The sequence below is a fragment of the Rousettus aegyptiacus genome, unplaced genomic scaffold, assembly GCF_014176215.1.
Source record: "Rousettus aegyptiacus isolate mRouAeg1 unplaced genomic scaffold, mRouAeg1.p scaffold_m13_p_2, whole genome shotgun sequence".
NCBI classification, from domain to species: Eukaryota; Metazoa; Chordata; class Mammalia; order Chiroptera; family Pteropodidae; genus Rousettus; species Rousettus aegyptiacus.
In genome coordinates this window covers 116740516-116758057 of record NW_023416295.1, presented here as the reverse complement: position 1 = coordinate 116758057, position 17542 = coordinate 116740516, and the positions used below count along the sequence as shown (strand labels likewise).

At 42.7% G+C, this 17542-nt stretch overlaps 1 protein-coding gene across 1 annotated transcript; it reads right to left on the bottom strand.

Moving 5' to 3' along the window:
- Nucleotides 1–2607: 2607 nt before the first annotated feature.
- LRRC10 (leucine rich repeat containing 10) lies at nucleotides 2608–5963 on the bottom strand. Its single transcript, XM_016152303.2, has one exon. It carries the CDS (start codon nucleotides 5886–5888, stop codon nucleotides 5049–5051), a length of 840 nt encoding a protein of 279 aa, XP_016007789.2. The 5' UTR covers nucleotides 5889–5963; the 3' UTR covers nucleotides 2608–5048.
- Between the last annotated feature and the right edge of the window lie 11579 nt (nucleotides 5964–17542).

The following is a 17542-nucleotide window of genomic DNA, read 5'->3' as shown; positions in this document are numbered from 1 at the left end:
TTTAAAGAGTCATTTTATTTTTTTTATTTTTATTTTTTGAAAGAGTCATTTTAAATGTTGGTTGTTGCAAGCTTCTTCAAGTACCTCTGATGCTTTATAGGGTAATGTTCTCAAAGAATGTGGTTATGGTTAGACTTAAGCATTTTTGTTGCTTGTTGCTAGGGTTTTTTGTTTGTATTTTTGTTTTTGACAGATGGATTCTAGAGAGAATGGAAATGGGTATAAGTATGTACTGAGTTTAATGGTGGATTTAAATTTGGAGGTTATTTATACATCAGTATACAGCAGAACATGCAAGAAGTAAATTGAGAAAGACCCGCATGAGTTTTTACTGCATGTCGTGGAGCTAGCATCATGGAAAGACATTTTATTCCAGAGAAGGACAAAAGGATTTTCAAAGAAACTAATAAACCAACATTTTTTTGTTTTCTTTTTATCTAGAAGTTCGTTTCAACATTTTAAGACTATAGAAGCTATTAAAACTGAAAAAAAAAAAAATGGTTTTCTTTGTTGCGATACTAGTATTATGTCTTGCAACATTCACAAAGGAGAAACTTTGTGAAATCATTAAAGAGAATTATACCGATTTTTTTTTTTTTTCACTTAGAAGCAAAATACTTTATTGCACTTACTTGTTTTCATCCTAGAACTCAAGTGGGCTAGGCGAGCATATCATGACCAAGAAAACATGCAGAGGTCTCAGTGGGAGAGGTGGGTTTAAACATTTATCCTGAGAGACCAGATATCCTGGAGTAAGATTTTAATCTAAAAGTGTGCTTGGACATTTTCTCCAAAGATCTTAAGGCTACAACAGTTAAAGTTCATTTAAAAAGAAGACACATGGGACCTTCTTATATCTAACAATATTCTTCGAATTCATATCCTTTGAAGCCCTGACAGATTGTCGTCATTGCCTTAGACAGTTCCAAGTTAAATTTTAAAATCTTTCCAGTTTCAGAGGTGAGAGTCCAATGTAGGGCCCTCTAATTCCTCTAAGTCTGTTAACTCATAAACAGCAAATATGGAAGCAGTGGTCTTTATTTTCACCAGACTTTTGTGATATAGAAATAGATTTGGAATATACATTAATAGTTACTACATAAAAATCGTCTAGATGTTCAGGATTTTAAAATCCTAGTAGTCTCCAGTTTTTCTGCTTTTTGAAGGAGAATGTGTGTGCTGGTTATTCTTTTAACTCTCCTCAAGCCAGGATCCATTCTTTGCCTGCTTAGAGACCATGGGGCTTCCCCTCGATTGCTTCACAATTCCCTGTTTACTGGTTTACTGTGGCTTAACTCAGGAGGCACTGGCAGGGTATGGGGAGGGAATCAATATGTTATTTTTGCTCATGTAAGTGGCTGCATCCCTGTGAGACCTACCACTGCTGTTGTTTTCCTGGGCAGCCCAGGCCCTCTTCTCATGGCTCTCAGCTCTTAGTGGGTAACATTTTTGTTTCTTGTTCATTCAGCCATATGGGTGGTGAGAGCTGCTACTGTTGGCTCTTGGTCGTGTGCGTCAGTATTACCTCCTTAGTGTCGGTCCCCCACCCCGCTTAACCCTGTCTACTACTAGTTCTTTGTTAAGGTTTCTTCATGTAAACCATATTGGATGAATGCATTTTCTTGCCAGGACCCTAATCCCTAACCGATAAAAGTTAACAGGATAGGCTGTACAGAACCTTTTTCTAAAGTCGGCCTTGTTTTGTACCTACTCTAGTGTATTAGAACATCCGTAGAACTGAAGTGTAAAGAGGACTTAGCCTTACTGTAGAACGTTTCAGATTCTCAGTATGAAGAATAAGGCAAATTCGATTTCAAATTCCTCATTTTTAAAATAGGTAGTGCATAACACTTCTTTCAAAGGGGTATCGAAAAGGTGATATGAACTTGCACAAGACCCTGAGGATAATACCTGACCTATAGTAGTGTCCCCTGCCTGTTGGCTGGGTGCATGATTAAAATCTCAAATTCAGGTGACTTGATAGAGTAGTAGTAGGCATTGGAGATTGAAAGATAAATATCACCTGTTTTTTTGTTCCCCAGAAGTGGATAGTCCAGAAGGGGAAAAAAAACTTTTTTTAAAAAAATGTTCTTTCTATGGTGGTGAAATTGCAAGGTGTATGCATTTTTTTTATTTAATGACAAAGCATGTAGCAGATACACACCCATGTCTTCAGTCTTATGCCTCACCCTTCATGACACATCAGTTTAGTGCCAAGGAATAGTCTTAAGTTTTCAAGTATGACAGTTCCTCAAGTAATGTTTCTTCCAATATCGTTTCATTATAACTGATGAGCTGCTGTAGGAACTTCTGTTTATATTAATTGACCTACGGTAAAATTGGTTTCGTTGCATCATTTCATTTAAGTGACGACTCACTGCACTTGATTTTGCCAATTCTAGAAAACGGAAAGGACAGTATATTCATTTAGAAATTTAAAATGAATCCTTGGTAATTGTGTCTGTGTGCTTTCTTATTTAGGTAAGCCAGAGAAGCATTTGACCATATTGCACTTACATTTCTTATATTCAAAACTACAGATACTGTTGCTGAACATTTTGTTGAAAGAAAAAGCTTTTGTTCTATTGCCATTTATGTTTTTTTTCCTTCAAAGAATTATACTGGTTATAGGGTAAAAAGTATTGTGCTGTATGGTATAACAATAAAAGAACATGGTATATAAACATTAGCTGTCACCTGTCAGCCACTATTCTACGCACTGTATGCACAGTGATTTCTTTAATCCTTACAGTGCCCTGAGAGATACCATTTCAATGATGAGAAAATTGAGGTGCACAGGTGGTAACAGCAGTAAATGGCAAAACCGGGATTTGAACTTTGGTAGTTTGAAAGCCATTCTCTTAACCATTATACTGCAGTGCTTCCAGATAACTGTATGATACGTGCTTTTAGTTAAAATTTGAGCCTAGTTGATTTATAGGGCACAAGCCCACTGTGATGTTGCATTTTAGGATAGAAAAACTTAGTTTCCATAGAATTCATTAAAGATTTTAGTTGGCATTTGTGTTAATGGAAGCTAAAATTCTATACAAAGTTCTAGCAGAGATTTTCCTCTTGATGCATACCACTTTGGGTTTCAGGACTTTTAAAATCATGAGTAAAGTTACATTTGGTACTTCAACATTTCCCCCTTTTTAACTTTCTAATTGTGTTAGAATTTCAAGAAAACATCAAAGGGTAAAGGAAATGTAAACATGCATTTACAGAGTTACTTCATAAAATTGATTAAGACCCTATAGTGAAAACATTTTTGGACCGTAATATCAGGAGTGAATTTTTAATCGTTTGAGAAATGTATGCTTATTATGTTATGTATTGATTATTTCGGAAGAAAACAGCTTGACTATGCCAAAATAGTTTATAATATATTTGATTCAGACCAATTAGCTTATTAGAACTCTAGAAATAGATCATATGGCTTCACTTTGTTTTATGGCTCTAACCATTAATCTTGGGAGGGTTAAGGCAGGGTCAGAAGAGTCATAGCCATAATAAGGCTGGCTGTAGATATAGGTCAGAAAGCAGTTCTGTTAGCAGGTTTCTAGCATCAACTAAGGATGGTTTAGTTTCAATCATTAGGAATGAGAAAATAGACTATAAATCATAGCTGTCTCAGAAATCTAGACTCATTACTCGAGTTACATGTTTGACAACTCTTACATTTAATGGTTAAAGAGACCCTTTAGCAGTCTAATCAATGGGTTGCAGATACTCTGCAGACTGGGAGGTGGCGATGAGATTTCCCTGGCTTAGCGAGAAATATTAGTGGTAGGAAGACACTTGAAAATAGCCTGCTGTGTCATGTAATTTTAGAACCAAACTTTGCTGGGTTAAGACGCTTATTTTTATGGCAAAAATACATTTTAAAAGCTAACTATACTATGTTCTAGTTAAGATGACACTTTGTGTCCTTCATTGCTGAAAACGTTCAAGAATATGAAGGATTGTGTTATTAAATCACCTACTGACAGCACTTTCTTTAAAGTCAATGTATTCATGGGAAGAAGAAATTGTCACATACTTCAAAAAAAATAGTGGCTGAAATACCTAGCTTTACACACTAACCATCAAAAAACCCTATCTACAAAAATCAAAACAGCAAAAGCAGAAATGCTGAGGCTAAAGAGGCAGAAGCTTTATACACAACCTGCAATTCAAATTTCCAAATGCTTGTTTCAAGAGATTAAATTTACCACGTGTACTACCATTAGCCTGGGATGATTCTGAACATGTGGTTTCCCTCATGGAAGGCAATTCAGTTCTGCTCAGGGTCCATTAACATGAATAAACAGAAGAGCTCTGCTCCGTGGAAGCAGCCAAGGGTTGCAGCTGGGCTTGGTTTTAAGGAGACCACATTGCCAAAGAGGTTCTGCTTTCTAGGTGACTTCTATTGTCAGCGAAGGTAAACAAGTGAGAGCAGACGTTGGGTCAAACCTTTTAGGGTAAATGAGCTAAGTCAGCACAAACCAGTCATGTTTAAAGTGGCAGCTAGGCTCCACCAGGAGACATTCTCCATCAGGGATCTTAGCATTCGTTAGAAAAAGCTTCATCTTGTGCTTTGGTAACAACAAAGTCTGAGTCTGACTGATTAGGTAGAAAGTGTCCTGAATTAGTAATGTTTTCATACCGTTTATGGTCACTTGTAGTAGAAAACATCCTGTAAAAGGCTGGAGACAGGCCATCTGAACTTTTAGGTGAATTCTATAACAAGGCACCTTAATTTGAGGAGCTCATGAGCATCATGACCAGCCACTTTTTACTCTTCAGTATTTCGAAACACTTGGAGAAGCTGATTTTCTGGCAAAGAGTTGTCATGCTACTTATATCACACAACTTCCCTTGGGGAGAGATGCTATTTGCCAGAAATTGTTTCTTCTTGGTGTGATTTAGGAATTTTATTTAACTCCATCAGCCCCCACTGGCAGAGATACCCCAAATGGTCCAGAGCAATCTCTGTCACTTTAGTGGAGAGGTCTCCAGAAGATGCTGGAGTTGGGTTCTTGGCGTCAACCTACCACTGAAGCCTCTCAGGAGTTGGATGGAAAAAGTGGAGGAGGCAGGGCTGGTGCTTGTGTCTCCTGGCTTTCTTCCTTGACCAAAGCGTAGCGCCTAGCTTTTCTGGGGTCAGGTTCTGGTGTCTCCTCTGCCCATCTTCCCACACGGCGCACACCTTTGGCCACCTTGGGTGCATTTCTGCAAGGATTGTGGTCGTAGATAACCACCTTCAGGCTTGACAGGTGGGCCAGGCTGGGGAAGTAGCGGATACTGTTCCGGTCCACATCGATCACCTCCAGGAAGGGCATGTGAAGCAGCACAGTGGGGAAGTCTGTCAGCAGGTTACCCGAGAGCCAGATGGTCCTCAGCTCCTGGAGGCGTCGCAGCTGGCCTGGCAGCAGACGCAGGGCGTTGGAACCAGCATGCAGAGTCTTCAGGAGACTGAGCTCACAGACCACATCTGGCAGCTGAGTGAGGCAGTTGGCCTCGACCCACAGGGTCCGGAGATTCTGGAGCAGGCTCAATTCATTGGGGAGATCACAGAGTTTGTTGTTGCCCAGGTAAAGAATGCAGAGCTGTTTCAAAGTACACACCACCTGAGGCAGAGCCTTGAAGTTGTTGAAATCCAAGGCCAGAATCTGTAGATTCTGCAGCTGCCCCAGCTCCAGAGGCAGGCTGCTGAGGTGGTTGTCACTCAGGTAGAGCTTGACCAGCTCCCGGAAGGAGCACACGTGCACAGGGAAGCGGCGTAACTGGTTCCCACTCAGATCCACCATCTTGTCCAGTGGCATCTCCCGAAGGTCTCCAACCACAAAGTTCTGGCAGCGGTCAGCAGGAATGAAGGCCACGAGAGCCCTGATGATGTTCCCCATGCAGAGGCTGGAGGCATGGCGAGCCCCAACCACCAACCGACAGAGCTGGTGCCGACTGCTCTGAGGCTGATCCTCCCCTCCCATTATAACCTGGAGATGGTGTGACAAAAGGCAGTCACTTCAACAGAGAAAAGTGCTTCTGATAGCAACTTGAGTGTTAGGTGACAGGTCCAATAGACAGGCAGGACACAGGAGGCCAGGGCTGACTCACACTCACTTTCATTCCCCTGAGCCCTAATACCCTTCATCTACATTTTTTTTTACTTGTTTCTAACTGAAAATAGCTTCACTGTTTTTTTAATGATAAAACATTGAGATACTACATAAAGGTGTAAAGGAAGAAAGTGAAAACAACCATAGTCATACCACCCAAGGATAAATACTGTAAACATTTTAATATATGTCCTCCAACCTTTTTGCTACAAGCAATCGATTTGTTTAAACGAATTTTTACACTGTTTTAGATGTCTTATATTTTATCATAACATATGTATATATTTTTAAGTTTGCAGGTATCTATGTAATTACTACAAGCACCTACATAGTATTCCTTATTTGTTTGAATCATAATTTAAACAGGTCTTTATTGTTGGGTATCTAGGTTGCTTACAGTATGTCACTAATATAAATATCTCTGTACACAAAACGTAAGTAGTAATTCACTAATTTCTTTAGGAAACATCCTTACCAGTGTTCCTGGGTCAAAGACTTTTCATTGATAGTGTCTCCTCCTGATCCCCACCAAGTCAGAATCAGTGTACATACTCTGCAGATGTCCATTTTCTTATTTATTTTTATGAGAGAATGGTTTTCCACACTTTAAAATTTTGCCTTCAGCAAAAGACACGTATAAAAGCAGAAAAAAGAGGGGAAGGAAGCCAGTTTCCTAAAGCTTGAGTAAATGATGATATGTTCCTATGGTGCATCTCCGGCAGATGTAGCTAACGGACCATCAGAGGTTTGTGCTTCCTTGCCATAATGTTGGGTTGTAGGCACCAATGGTCCAACCAGGACATTTTCTGGTACCGGTCTAGGGCAGGGAGTCTAATTCTGGCAAGTGGAATTTGGGCAGAAATGATTTATGTCACGTCTAGGCTGGGCTCATTTAAAACAAACCACACCTTCCTCCACACTCTTTTCCCAACTGCTAGCTGAATATCAACACCCAGAGTGACCTTAGAAGCCACCAACTATGTGGAAGTCACATGTGGAAGCTGGCAGGGCCTTGGTCATCCTGGATCCTCGCGTAAGTGCCAGAACCAGAACACCTCCTGCCTCCCAATACGTGCACTCTCTACCACCAGTTGGATTTAGGTGAACGAGAAATAAACTTCGATCATCTTAAGCATCCAGATCTGGTGGCTTATCTATTACATTATATTAATGAATAGAGCAGTTGTTAAAAATAGGTAAAACTACATATATTGATATGCAAAAATATTCAGAATAAATAAAGTAGAGAAAAAAGCATGTTTCAGAACAGTTTTTTATGATCCTATCTGAGAAAAAATATGCACCTATTCTTGTATATGCATAAAAATATGTGTAAGAAATAACAGTGATTTCTCTGGGGAATCTGCCGGAAGCTTTGGGGGTGAAGAGGAATGCTGACTTTTCTATTTGCACCCTCTCGTAGCTTGCTTTTTTTTTTTTTAAGCTATTGACATAAATTTCTTTTAAATTTAAAATCTTAAGTCTAAAAGAAACAATACAACAGCCTGCCTGCTCTCTGGATAAAGTGTCCACGTTTGGAGGGGAGGCTTGGCACACCCTTTAGCGTCCTCTAGTGCCTTTACTGAGCAGAGCAATAGAAGAGTATTTCATGTGAATGGCTATCCTACAGAGCTATTTGGTGATGCAGCGGTCACTACCCACCTTCTTTCCACTCAGTCATGACTGAAGCCAGTGTCCTTGGACTTTCTAGATGCTGAATGTCAAGGGCTATTATCTTGGGTCCTCTCCTTGCTTTGCTGATTTGTACTATAATAACTAGCCTCTCAACAGGTACTGTGCTTTGCCTCTATATTTAGCATGGCCAGTGATGACCACAAATGGTCATGAAGCAGCTGTCCTGATGTCATCCTTAGAAATGATAATGATGATAATGATTGCTACTCATTATTTATAACTAATCAGCTAAATACTAAGTACTGTGCCAGGAGCTTTACATATACTATTTCTTCTCGCAATGCCTGCCAGATAAATATTTTTTTAATTTCCTCGGAGAGGTTTAATAATAACATCAAGTACTGAGCGCTCATTATGTTCTAGATGCAGGGGATCTGGTGGCTACGAAGACAAATAGGGCCCTGATCTCACAAAATGCACAATTCTGTCAGCGTGTGTGTGTGGCGGGCGCTCTTCCCGGAATTAGGTCACGCGAGTTGACAAACTTTGCCCTCATACACTGAGCTTCCTCTCAGCATTTTGATGGCAGCTCCTAAGCATGAGAAGGTGGCTAAGGATAACCAGGGAGTTGAGAAGGCCTTTTTCGTGAAAGATGGAGATCCTGGCAGGTTTCCCAAGGGCTCCGCGCTCTCATTGCCCCCATCCAATGTTCACGGCTCGTAGGGTTGGGATTTTGAGGTTTCAGGAAAAGAGCGCTGACCTCTTCATCTCTGCTCTTCATCTCCATCATGCCCTCACTGACCCCCACTCTACTCCTCTCTCATGTGTCAGCTGCAGCCTTCCTCCTAGAGCCTAGAGCAAAGCACTGTCACTCCCCACCTCTAACCCTGGCAGGGGCTTCTGATTTCTGTAGAATGAAGCCCAGAATCCTTCACGAGGCTGACAGGACCCTCTAGCATCTGACCGCTGCCCATCTCTCCATCTCTACTCTCCTCTTCCTCCTCCTCTTGCTCCTGCTGGTTCACCGAATGTGCCAACCTTCCTCCCCATCGGGGCTTTCCCACGGGCAGCCCCTCCACCTGGCATGTTCTCCCCCCACCCACCAGCCTCTCTTCACTCTTACCAGTTATTGCTGCTCCACTTTACGTGTCATTCTTTTTCCGACCTCTCAGACTGGGTTAGCGATTTTATAAGGTGTTGTCAGAACTCTCTAAGTGTTTGTTGACTGCCCGCCTTCCCCACTGGACTGTCATCTCCACCAGGCGGGGGGTCTGCCGGGACACTCTCCCATTTGTGTGTGTCCATCTCTACCTCAGTGCCTGGCACCTGGTAGGTCCTCAGCAAGCAGAAATAAAAGAGCTGATGCTAATTAGTTATTGAAGTAGGCATTGATTTGCACACGTAATTTTTTTTAAATACCTAAAGACAGCACTAAATATAGGAAAGAACAGATTTAATTTATTATCCTCTGTCAGTATTGCTTCAGACAGTACCTTGAGTAAAAACCTTGAGTACCTTGAGTTTTATATATATGATTATATTATATTTATAATGTATATATAATATATGAATTTATATTTTGTAATGTATATGTAGCTTCACATTATAAAAATAAGAGTTTCATTGAGAAAAGGAGAGTAGGTCAATAGTTTCGGATAGAGAATAATCAACAATAATGAAGTCACTTTTCTGGGTGGTATTTTAATCATAAAGTTTTCTTTCCCCCTAAATAACAAATACTTCTAAACCCATAGTCATAAAACTTACACATTTGGGAGTAAGTCTAAGGTTAGGCCCAGAGAGAGTCGTTTGTTTTTCTATCACCTCCAGCACCGTTAGTAGTTAAAGATCTTCTGACATTTATATCACCTAGCGTCATGGGAAATACAATTGTTCTGGGAAATACCTTTTTTTTTTTTTTTTTTTACTGAGTCTCAAGGCCTAAACTTCGACTGTTGGTGGCCAGTGCTAAAGTCTTTTCCCTGAGCCCTGAACTGTTCCCTTGAAGCAGAGAGTGTCTGTGTATGCATGTGTGTGTGGTCCCCTGAAAACCTTTTCAGGCCAGTTCTTCGTCTTGGAGCCTCAGCTCAGTGCCGTTTCCTGGAAGAGGTTTTCCCTGATAACATTATTTAAGTGAGGCTGCCTCGTTCCGCTCCCCAGTTTCTCTCCATGTTAGCTCTTTCCATAATTCACGATTGTATGATTTATTTCTTCGCTCTCTTACTCCCCTGTTGGACTGTAAACCCCCTGAGGCCAAGGATTATGCAAATCATGTTCACTGCTATATTCTTACCACTAATGACCATACCTCAAACGAAGAGGGCATTAATTTATTCAAATAAGTGGTGAACCATGGGCAAAATTCCCTGCCCTCCTGGAACATTTGAATGAATGAATGAATGAATGAATGAATGACTCCGTATTACTCTCCATTTGAAAATGTAAACTCAAATTGCTGGTGGCTAATGACTTAATATATATTTGTGAGTAAATAGATTTCTTATCTACCATTGGTCATCATTGAAGTAAGACAGTGGTTCTGAGACTCAGCATATACAGGTGTGTGTGTGAGTGTGTGTGTGTGTGTGTGTGTGTGTGTGTGTGTGTGTGTTTATACATACAAAACCCAGAAAGGAACTCACATTTCCTTGTGACCTCTAGGATAAACCAATTTTATACTTTCCTGAGCACAATGCCAGGGTGGAAGCTGAGGGTTTTCCCTGAGATTTCAGCCTGTTCTGTGAACTCGTCTAAAGCTGGGTGCTGGAGAAGTCTCCCCATACATTCTGAAGTTAATTAGATTCTCTTTCAATGTTAAACTGCTGGAATCTGTTCAGTAGCAACTGCTGAGCCGAGACAATTATTCTGAGAAGAGGTAGCTTCAAAAGTGAGCGGTGAAATGAAACACGAACTCTGAAGGAGTTCCATCACTCACACGCAGGATAGAGAGCTGGGAAGCAAATGAACTGAAGTGGGGAAAGCAGTCTTTTTATAGCCTACGTGGGAGGGAAAGAAACCAAGTTCAGGAAAAGGCCTTGAGGAGATTCTGCCTCACAATCTCTAGGAACCAGCAATCAGGGGATATCCTTTCTAAAACTGGGTTTCTTGGTGGCCTGGATAATAGACTTTGTCCATGATTACAGTGGAAGGCCATTTCAGTGACCATCTGCTCCCTACTTTACCGCGGGTAGGATTTGCAATCGGAGGGAACACAAATTAGAACTGCTTGCTTCACTGGATGTTTCATGGCTATGCCAGGTTTAATGCAGCCCTGTAAGTAAAAAGGTCTTTCCAATTTATCAGTTGTTCTTAATGTTCCTGCCCTCCAGGAGACGGTTGGCAATGTCGGGAAAGTCTTCTGGTTGTCACACTGAGAGTGCTGCTGGCATCGAGCAGGTAGGGCCCTGGTGCTGCTGTCTTTCTGCAGTGACTGGACAGCCCCCACAACTAACTGTCTGGTCCAAAATGTCAATGGTGCCGAGGCTGAGAAACACCGGGCTACCCTGACGCCAGCCAGCCCTCTCTCAGGGAAATGCAACGCTGTGATCCCGAAGTGGCTGTGACAACCAGTGTTTTGTCTTTTCGTCTGGAATACATTTTTTTCAGTTGTAAGAAAATATTTCAGTCAACTTCACAAAGCGGGGCATGATAGTATAGAAATACCTCATATTAAACTATATTTTCAGGAATTTGCTTTGGTATTCTTGATATTCCCAGATCTTCCGGATTAGTGAGTAAAAGAATTGATAATGTGAATGCAGCTTTGAGTCTGCACCTGTGTAACTTGAATTGATTATAAACCTTATAAAGGACTCATGAAGTCTCTTGTAAATTGTCAGGATTTTTTTTTTTTTTTTTTTTTTGCTGGGGGTGGGAAGGAGCAGAGGGTGGGTAGATCTTATAATGCATTCTCCACTAGAAACAACGCTGTAACTGATGGTTTCTCAGGTTAATCTACACGAGCTGATGTGACCCACAGAACAACAGAAGTACCTTGATGGTACAGTGACTGCAGTCTTACTGATTGCTGTGTGTAAGATGGTTTCTATGAGATAACAAACTCTGAGCTGCAGCCAAGCATCAGGTGCAGTAGCTAGAGATGAGTTCAGAGGACAGTAGAAGCTACTAAACCCTCTGGCCTCTGGGAGCTGGGCACATTGCTGCCTTGATGCAACCAAGGTGCTATCAGGAAGGAAGAAAAGAAAGGCTGAGTAGAAAACCAGCAGTGTCTGCCCTGGGAACATCTAGTGTATGCAGGTTGGCAGTTAGGTGGACCTGGAGAAGAATTTTAGTTCTGCCATTCCCTGTCCGTATGGCCTTAGACAGGTGGCTGAACTTCTTAAAAAATCTTTCTACATTTGTCGAATGAGGATAAGAGCAATGTCGTCGACAGGATTAAATGACAGTAAATACCCAGAACATTGTAGAAGCTTAATAAATGTTAACTTTGCCCTCTCCCCCTGCAAACTTTCTCTCTTATCAAGACTTGCTTGGTACCACCTCATGTCTTTAAGGAATGTCAATATTTGCCAGCTTCAGCCACATCACTAAAATTGCTGCCAACGTAGCATCTCCTGGAATTGATGGAGCAACCTCACAACTTTGGGAACCAATGAGCCATCAAAAAGCCTGGTGAGTGATGAGCAGCCACTAAACAAGGACAGATCCTCGTGGCATAAAGAGGTGAGGGAACCTTGGCACCGCCGGAGGTTGTGACATCACCTCTTCTTGACTGTCGCCTCTCAGGGCCCCAACCACTGCTGAACTGACTTTGGAATGAGATAAATTGAAACAAGGGATGGGACTGACACCACATGCCTCTCTGTCTTGTCAGGATTTCTTCGATCCGAGTTAAGTCCAGCAGGCATCATCCTGGAGAAACAGGGACCCTGGAGTTCATGAAAGACCACCAGCTGCAAGTTTTGCTCGTAGATGTCTGCGATGCTCCCCTCAGGAAGTATATTTATGTGAGAGGGTGACTGAAGATGTAATTATGTGAGTAGATTATGTGAGTAGATTGTGGATGTGAGGACATCTGGCCCTGAAAGGCCGCCAACCCACCTGGGCTCCCCAGAGGTCCAGGATGAGCTGCGATTTTCTCTGGTTGGACAGTTGTTTCCATTTACTTTCGGAAGGAGTGGCATTGTTCCCATATCGCCCTATCTTAGGTGTCTTTCGAATAATAGGACTCAATTTGAACACTTGGCTGAATCCTGCTCAGATCGAGTCATATTGATGGGATGCGGGTAGTATTGTGGGCAGGTTCTCAGATGTGGACTCTCAAGATCTGTGTTTGAATTTCTCTAATTGCACTGTGACCTTGGGCCGGTTTTTTTTTTTAACTTCTCATGCTTGCCTTTTCCTCATCTGGAGACAAGAGGGTTAGAGCAGATGGTCCCTAGAGTTCCCATCAGGCTTGGCAGTAGGGACCTCCCACTGCATGACTTGGATGTCACTAAACATGCTGTGTCACAGCTGCAAACGTATGTTAGGGGTGGGGCAAAGGGGAGGGCATGCTCGAGAAAAACATCGTTGTTTTTGTTTTAGTTTGAGTTCTGGAACGCTAAATTGGCATATACCTTGACCCGGCCTTCCTTTTGTGTATCCACTTTAAGACACCTAGAATGGCCAGCATGACAAATGGAAGGACAATGCATGGGCTTTAGAGTGAGAAAACTTTGAGTTTGCCTATCAGCTCTGCCATTCACCAGGGTAAGTTAAACAACTTCTCCGAGCCTCAGATCACTTACCTGCAAAATGACAGCAACGCCCACCGCCGGAGGTTGTCCTGAGGTCAATAAGTTAATGTGTTTCAAGTATCTGGCACACAGAAGGTACTGGGAAAATGATATTATTATCTTTTTGTTTTTAGTGTTATTATCAGTGAGTAGGCTGGGATGATTCCGGAGAGTCCTCAGGGATGCTCAAGTGATTTGAGTACCAGGCCGATTCTAGGGCTGTTTCCCTCGATTTCTGGGCCCTACTTGGCTTCCTGGTTTGGTGTTGGGAGGGCCTAATGCTGACTGGGCCAACTCTATAGCCTTCGGGGTCACTACCCCAACTCCTCCTCCTACCACAACATATTAAAACATAACTTATTCATGCGGTCTCCTGTGCGGACATTTGCTTTCTTACAACAAAAACGGCTTTCAATGGACCTTGGACGGTATTCTTTGAAATGTTGGCAAGATGCTATTTTTTGAGCAGGACAATGTCTTATGTCCTCCTCCCAGGGCAGAACGCAACATCACATGGGGTTCCCCTAGCTGGGGAATGACAAAACATTTTATAAACCCTTTAGTCAAAAGCTTTGGATGGTAGTCCACAAACCCACAGAAAATGAGCCCTAAGTCAGGCAAATGAGTGGAAGCGTCTCGCTGTTCACAGGCCGTGCCTTGGGACAGAGCTGGCTTGCTCCTTTGTCAGAAGCGGAGCCTGGAAAGAATGCCTTTCTCTAAAAATAGGACAGTTAGAGGCATCGCTGCACCAGCAGATAGTCTGCCCAGCGGCTTTGGGACAGGCCAGCTGATAAAGCTTTCTGCTCCGGTTGCCCCAGATTACTCACAGCTGTTTTCTAGACCAAAGGACCCTGGGGAGGCTGGCCTCACGCCACATGTCAAGTGCTTTTCATCACACACTACACGTGAGGCAGGAGTTGGCTTAATCAGCCTCGAAACCTTGCCTGGCCTCCAGAAAGGATTAAGAAGGGCTAGAAACCTGAACCATAAGCACATTCCCAGACCCAGCAATCTCTGTGTATCGCTTTACATGTATGTACTTTTTTCTTTTTAAACATCTATCAAAAGTTGGATTTTTCTTTCCATTAGGATTTGGGGGCTAGTATAGCATAGTAGTTAAAGGGATGTGCCCTGGAGCCAAACTTCCTAGATTTAACCCCAGTTTTTCTTAATTAATAAACTCTCTCTTCTTCTTCTTCTTCTTCTTCTTTTTTTTTTTTTAGAGCAGTTTTACGTTCACAGAAAAATTGAGCAGAAAGTATAGAGAGTTCCCCTATATCCCTGAGCCTGAGTTTATTTGGTATCAAAGTCCAACACTTAGCCCCTTGTGACACTGCCTCCTCATCTGTTCTCCCTGGCAGCCTGCGCCTTGGGCTTGGGAATTTAGATTTACAGGGTTATACTCTTTCCAAAGCATAAGTAAGAAGCCAGGCCTATGTGTTCGTATTAACTACCCTTCAAACTGGACACATCAAAATGATTATGTTGATGCTCAGGTTAATTGTTTTGCTCTTCTGATGGCTTGGCCAGTCTCTGGTCTTTGCACGTGCTGCTCTGCCCTTCCTCCACCTCATCTGGCCAGCTCCTGGACTTGGCCTTCAGGTCCTGGCTTAGGCGTTACTTCCTGCAATGAAACTTCTCCATCAGGTGCCCCCCTTTGCTCTCTCAGCACCCTCAGCACTGTAGCTCTTATGGTCTTTTATGGTAATTTTATGTCTGGTTTCTCTGAGCCCCACGAGTGCAGCTCACTGTCGTACGCCCAGCCCAAAGGACAGCACCTGGGACCTAATGCAAGCTTAAAAATATTAGAGGAACAAACGAATGAAGGACGGAGCATGAGGGGCTGGTGCCGGTCTGCAACACTGAGGTTGCTGTGTTCTTCTTCCAGGCCCAGTACTATGTGGTTGTCGGCACTGGCACTCACCTCAGGAATTCACCAGGGCGTTTAACTCGGGATTCTCCAGCTTCTGGGGCTCTTCTTCCTGTGGCACCAGCAAGGCATGTGAGAAGGAATGATGGGGATGGGGTAACAATGAGCAACATCCTGGGCTCTAAAGCCCTTGCACCCAAACTCACTCATGCTGCAAGCAGAGCATGAGCGCCAAATGGGCTGACTTCATTCTGCGGTCCCTTGTGTTCATCACGGGAGTCCCACAGTTACTTTCTCAGGGTCTCAACTGGGATGCATGAGTAGGTACATGACGGTTTGCCACACTGTCTGTTAAAATGTCAACGCACTTCCATACCAAGAGCCCTCGCCCAGAGCCTCCTCCTCGTCGCTCCAGCTTCCCTGGCCCCTCTCCTGGGACCCCTAACCGCCACATAATTCAGGAAATAAAGTGGTAGCTCCCGGTGTAACAGGAGGCTCCCAGAACACTGTTTTAGCCCGGTGGCTGGCAGAGTATTGCTTTAGTTCGAGCCTTTACATAATTTGAGTATTACCCTGGGTGTAGTCCTCCCTGTGTCCTTGGGAAATGGCACAGGGAAGAGGGGAGAGGGGAAGAGGAGCAGGAGAGGACTCAGGGGGTCTCCTTGTTCCTTTGGCACTTGTATAGAACTAAAAGGATGAAGGAATTGGGACATTCCAGATGAGCGATGAGTTTTTTATTTTTAATTTTTTTAAACGTCAGTTTATTTTTTTCATACTATATATACATAATTTTTTTAACATTTTATTTTTTTTAATTTTCCACTCCCCTCCCCTCTTCCCCTTCCCTTCTAGTTACCACTAGTCCATTGTCCATGTCCATGAGTCTCTGTTTGTTTGGAGTGATGAGTTTTTTAGATGTGGCGTTCAGCTACCTGCTGCACAGAAAGCTGCTCAACACCTTTCTTCACAAGCCGTCTAAATGAAGTTTTCTAGAACAATAGCCACCATTTATTGAGCTCTTATTATGTGCTTCGTACTCAACTAAATGTCCATTTTCTTCTCCTACCATATCTGTATGAACAATTATTATACTCATTTTGCTGATGAGAAACCAGGTCTGAGAGATCAAGTGGTCCCTGGGTCACAGAGCTGGTAAGTGGCAGAGTTAGGAGTCTGACTCCAGAGGCCACAGTGCCACAGGGACTGCATTGGTGGTGGGAGAATCTTAGTACTAAGGTAGAAAGACAGAGGCTTGTGGCAGGGGGAGGCACTGTGCACAAAAGTGAAACAGATTCTTGGCGAGGGCTGCCACATAGCAGGGGCCCTCTGGCAGCCAGAGAAAACCTTCCCAGGAATCCTAGGCCCTGTGGATGGCTGCCCTGGGGCTTTCCATGCTCTGAGCCTCTGCGCTAACCTCTGCTGGAAGTGAGTCAGCCACAAGTTCCCAAATGTCCCCTCCTGGGACACCGGCCCTGAGGGCAGTGCACCGAACTGTCCCTGTGATCTGTCCTGAGGTTTCATGCCCATACTCAGTCTCCATAGCAACCCCGGCTTTCTGGGAAGCACACTGGGGCAGGCTGGGATACTACAGAACCTCTGGCATGAAACTCTGGGTCAGTCTCTTCCCAGATGTCCCAGCAAATACCTGTTGCTTTGACTAAATAATGTGGAAATCACATCGAAGAATAGAAAATTCTTAAAGGAAAAACAATCCTCCAGAATGTTCTTCGATGGTGAATTTATATTATACCTGGATTACAGTTAAAAAAAAAAAAAAGGAAAGAAGAAAAAAACAAGATCTGTTAAAATACTAACAGTAGTTTTGATAATGGGTGAATTATTTTTCTTTCTGATTTTTCCAAGGGGTTTACTTTCATAATGGAAAACATATATATTTAAATTTCCTCTTTTCTTCTGATATGGCTTATGTCTACCTTGAGGAATTAGAATAGGATAGATGACCAGGACAAGACAAGCTAATCTCTTTGTGATTTCAAGGAAGTCACCTAACTGCTCTCATCAGTTTCCTTATTTGTAAAATGGGAGGAAATAGCAGAACAGTAGGACTTCATAGGGTTAAAATGAGCATTAAATGGCTCATGATAAATGAGCCATTTTAGTATAAGTCTGGCTCACGATAGATGCTCACGGTAAGTGCTGTTGAGATCACTAACTAGGGCATGGTGTTACTCTCACGC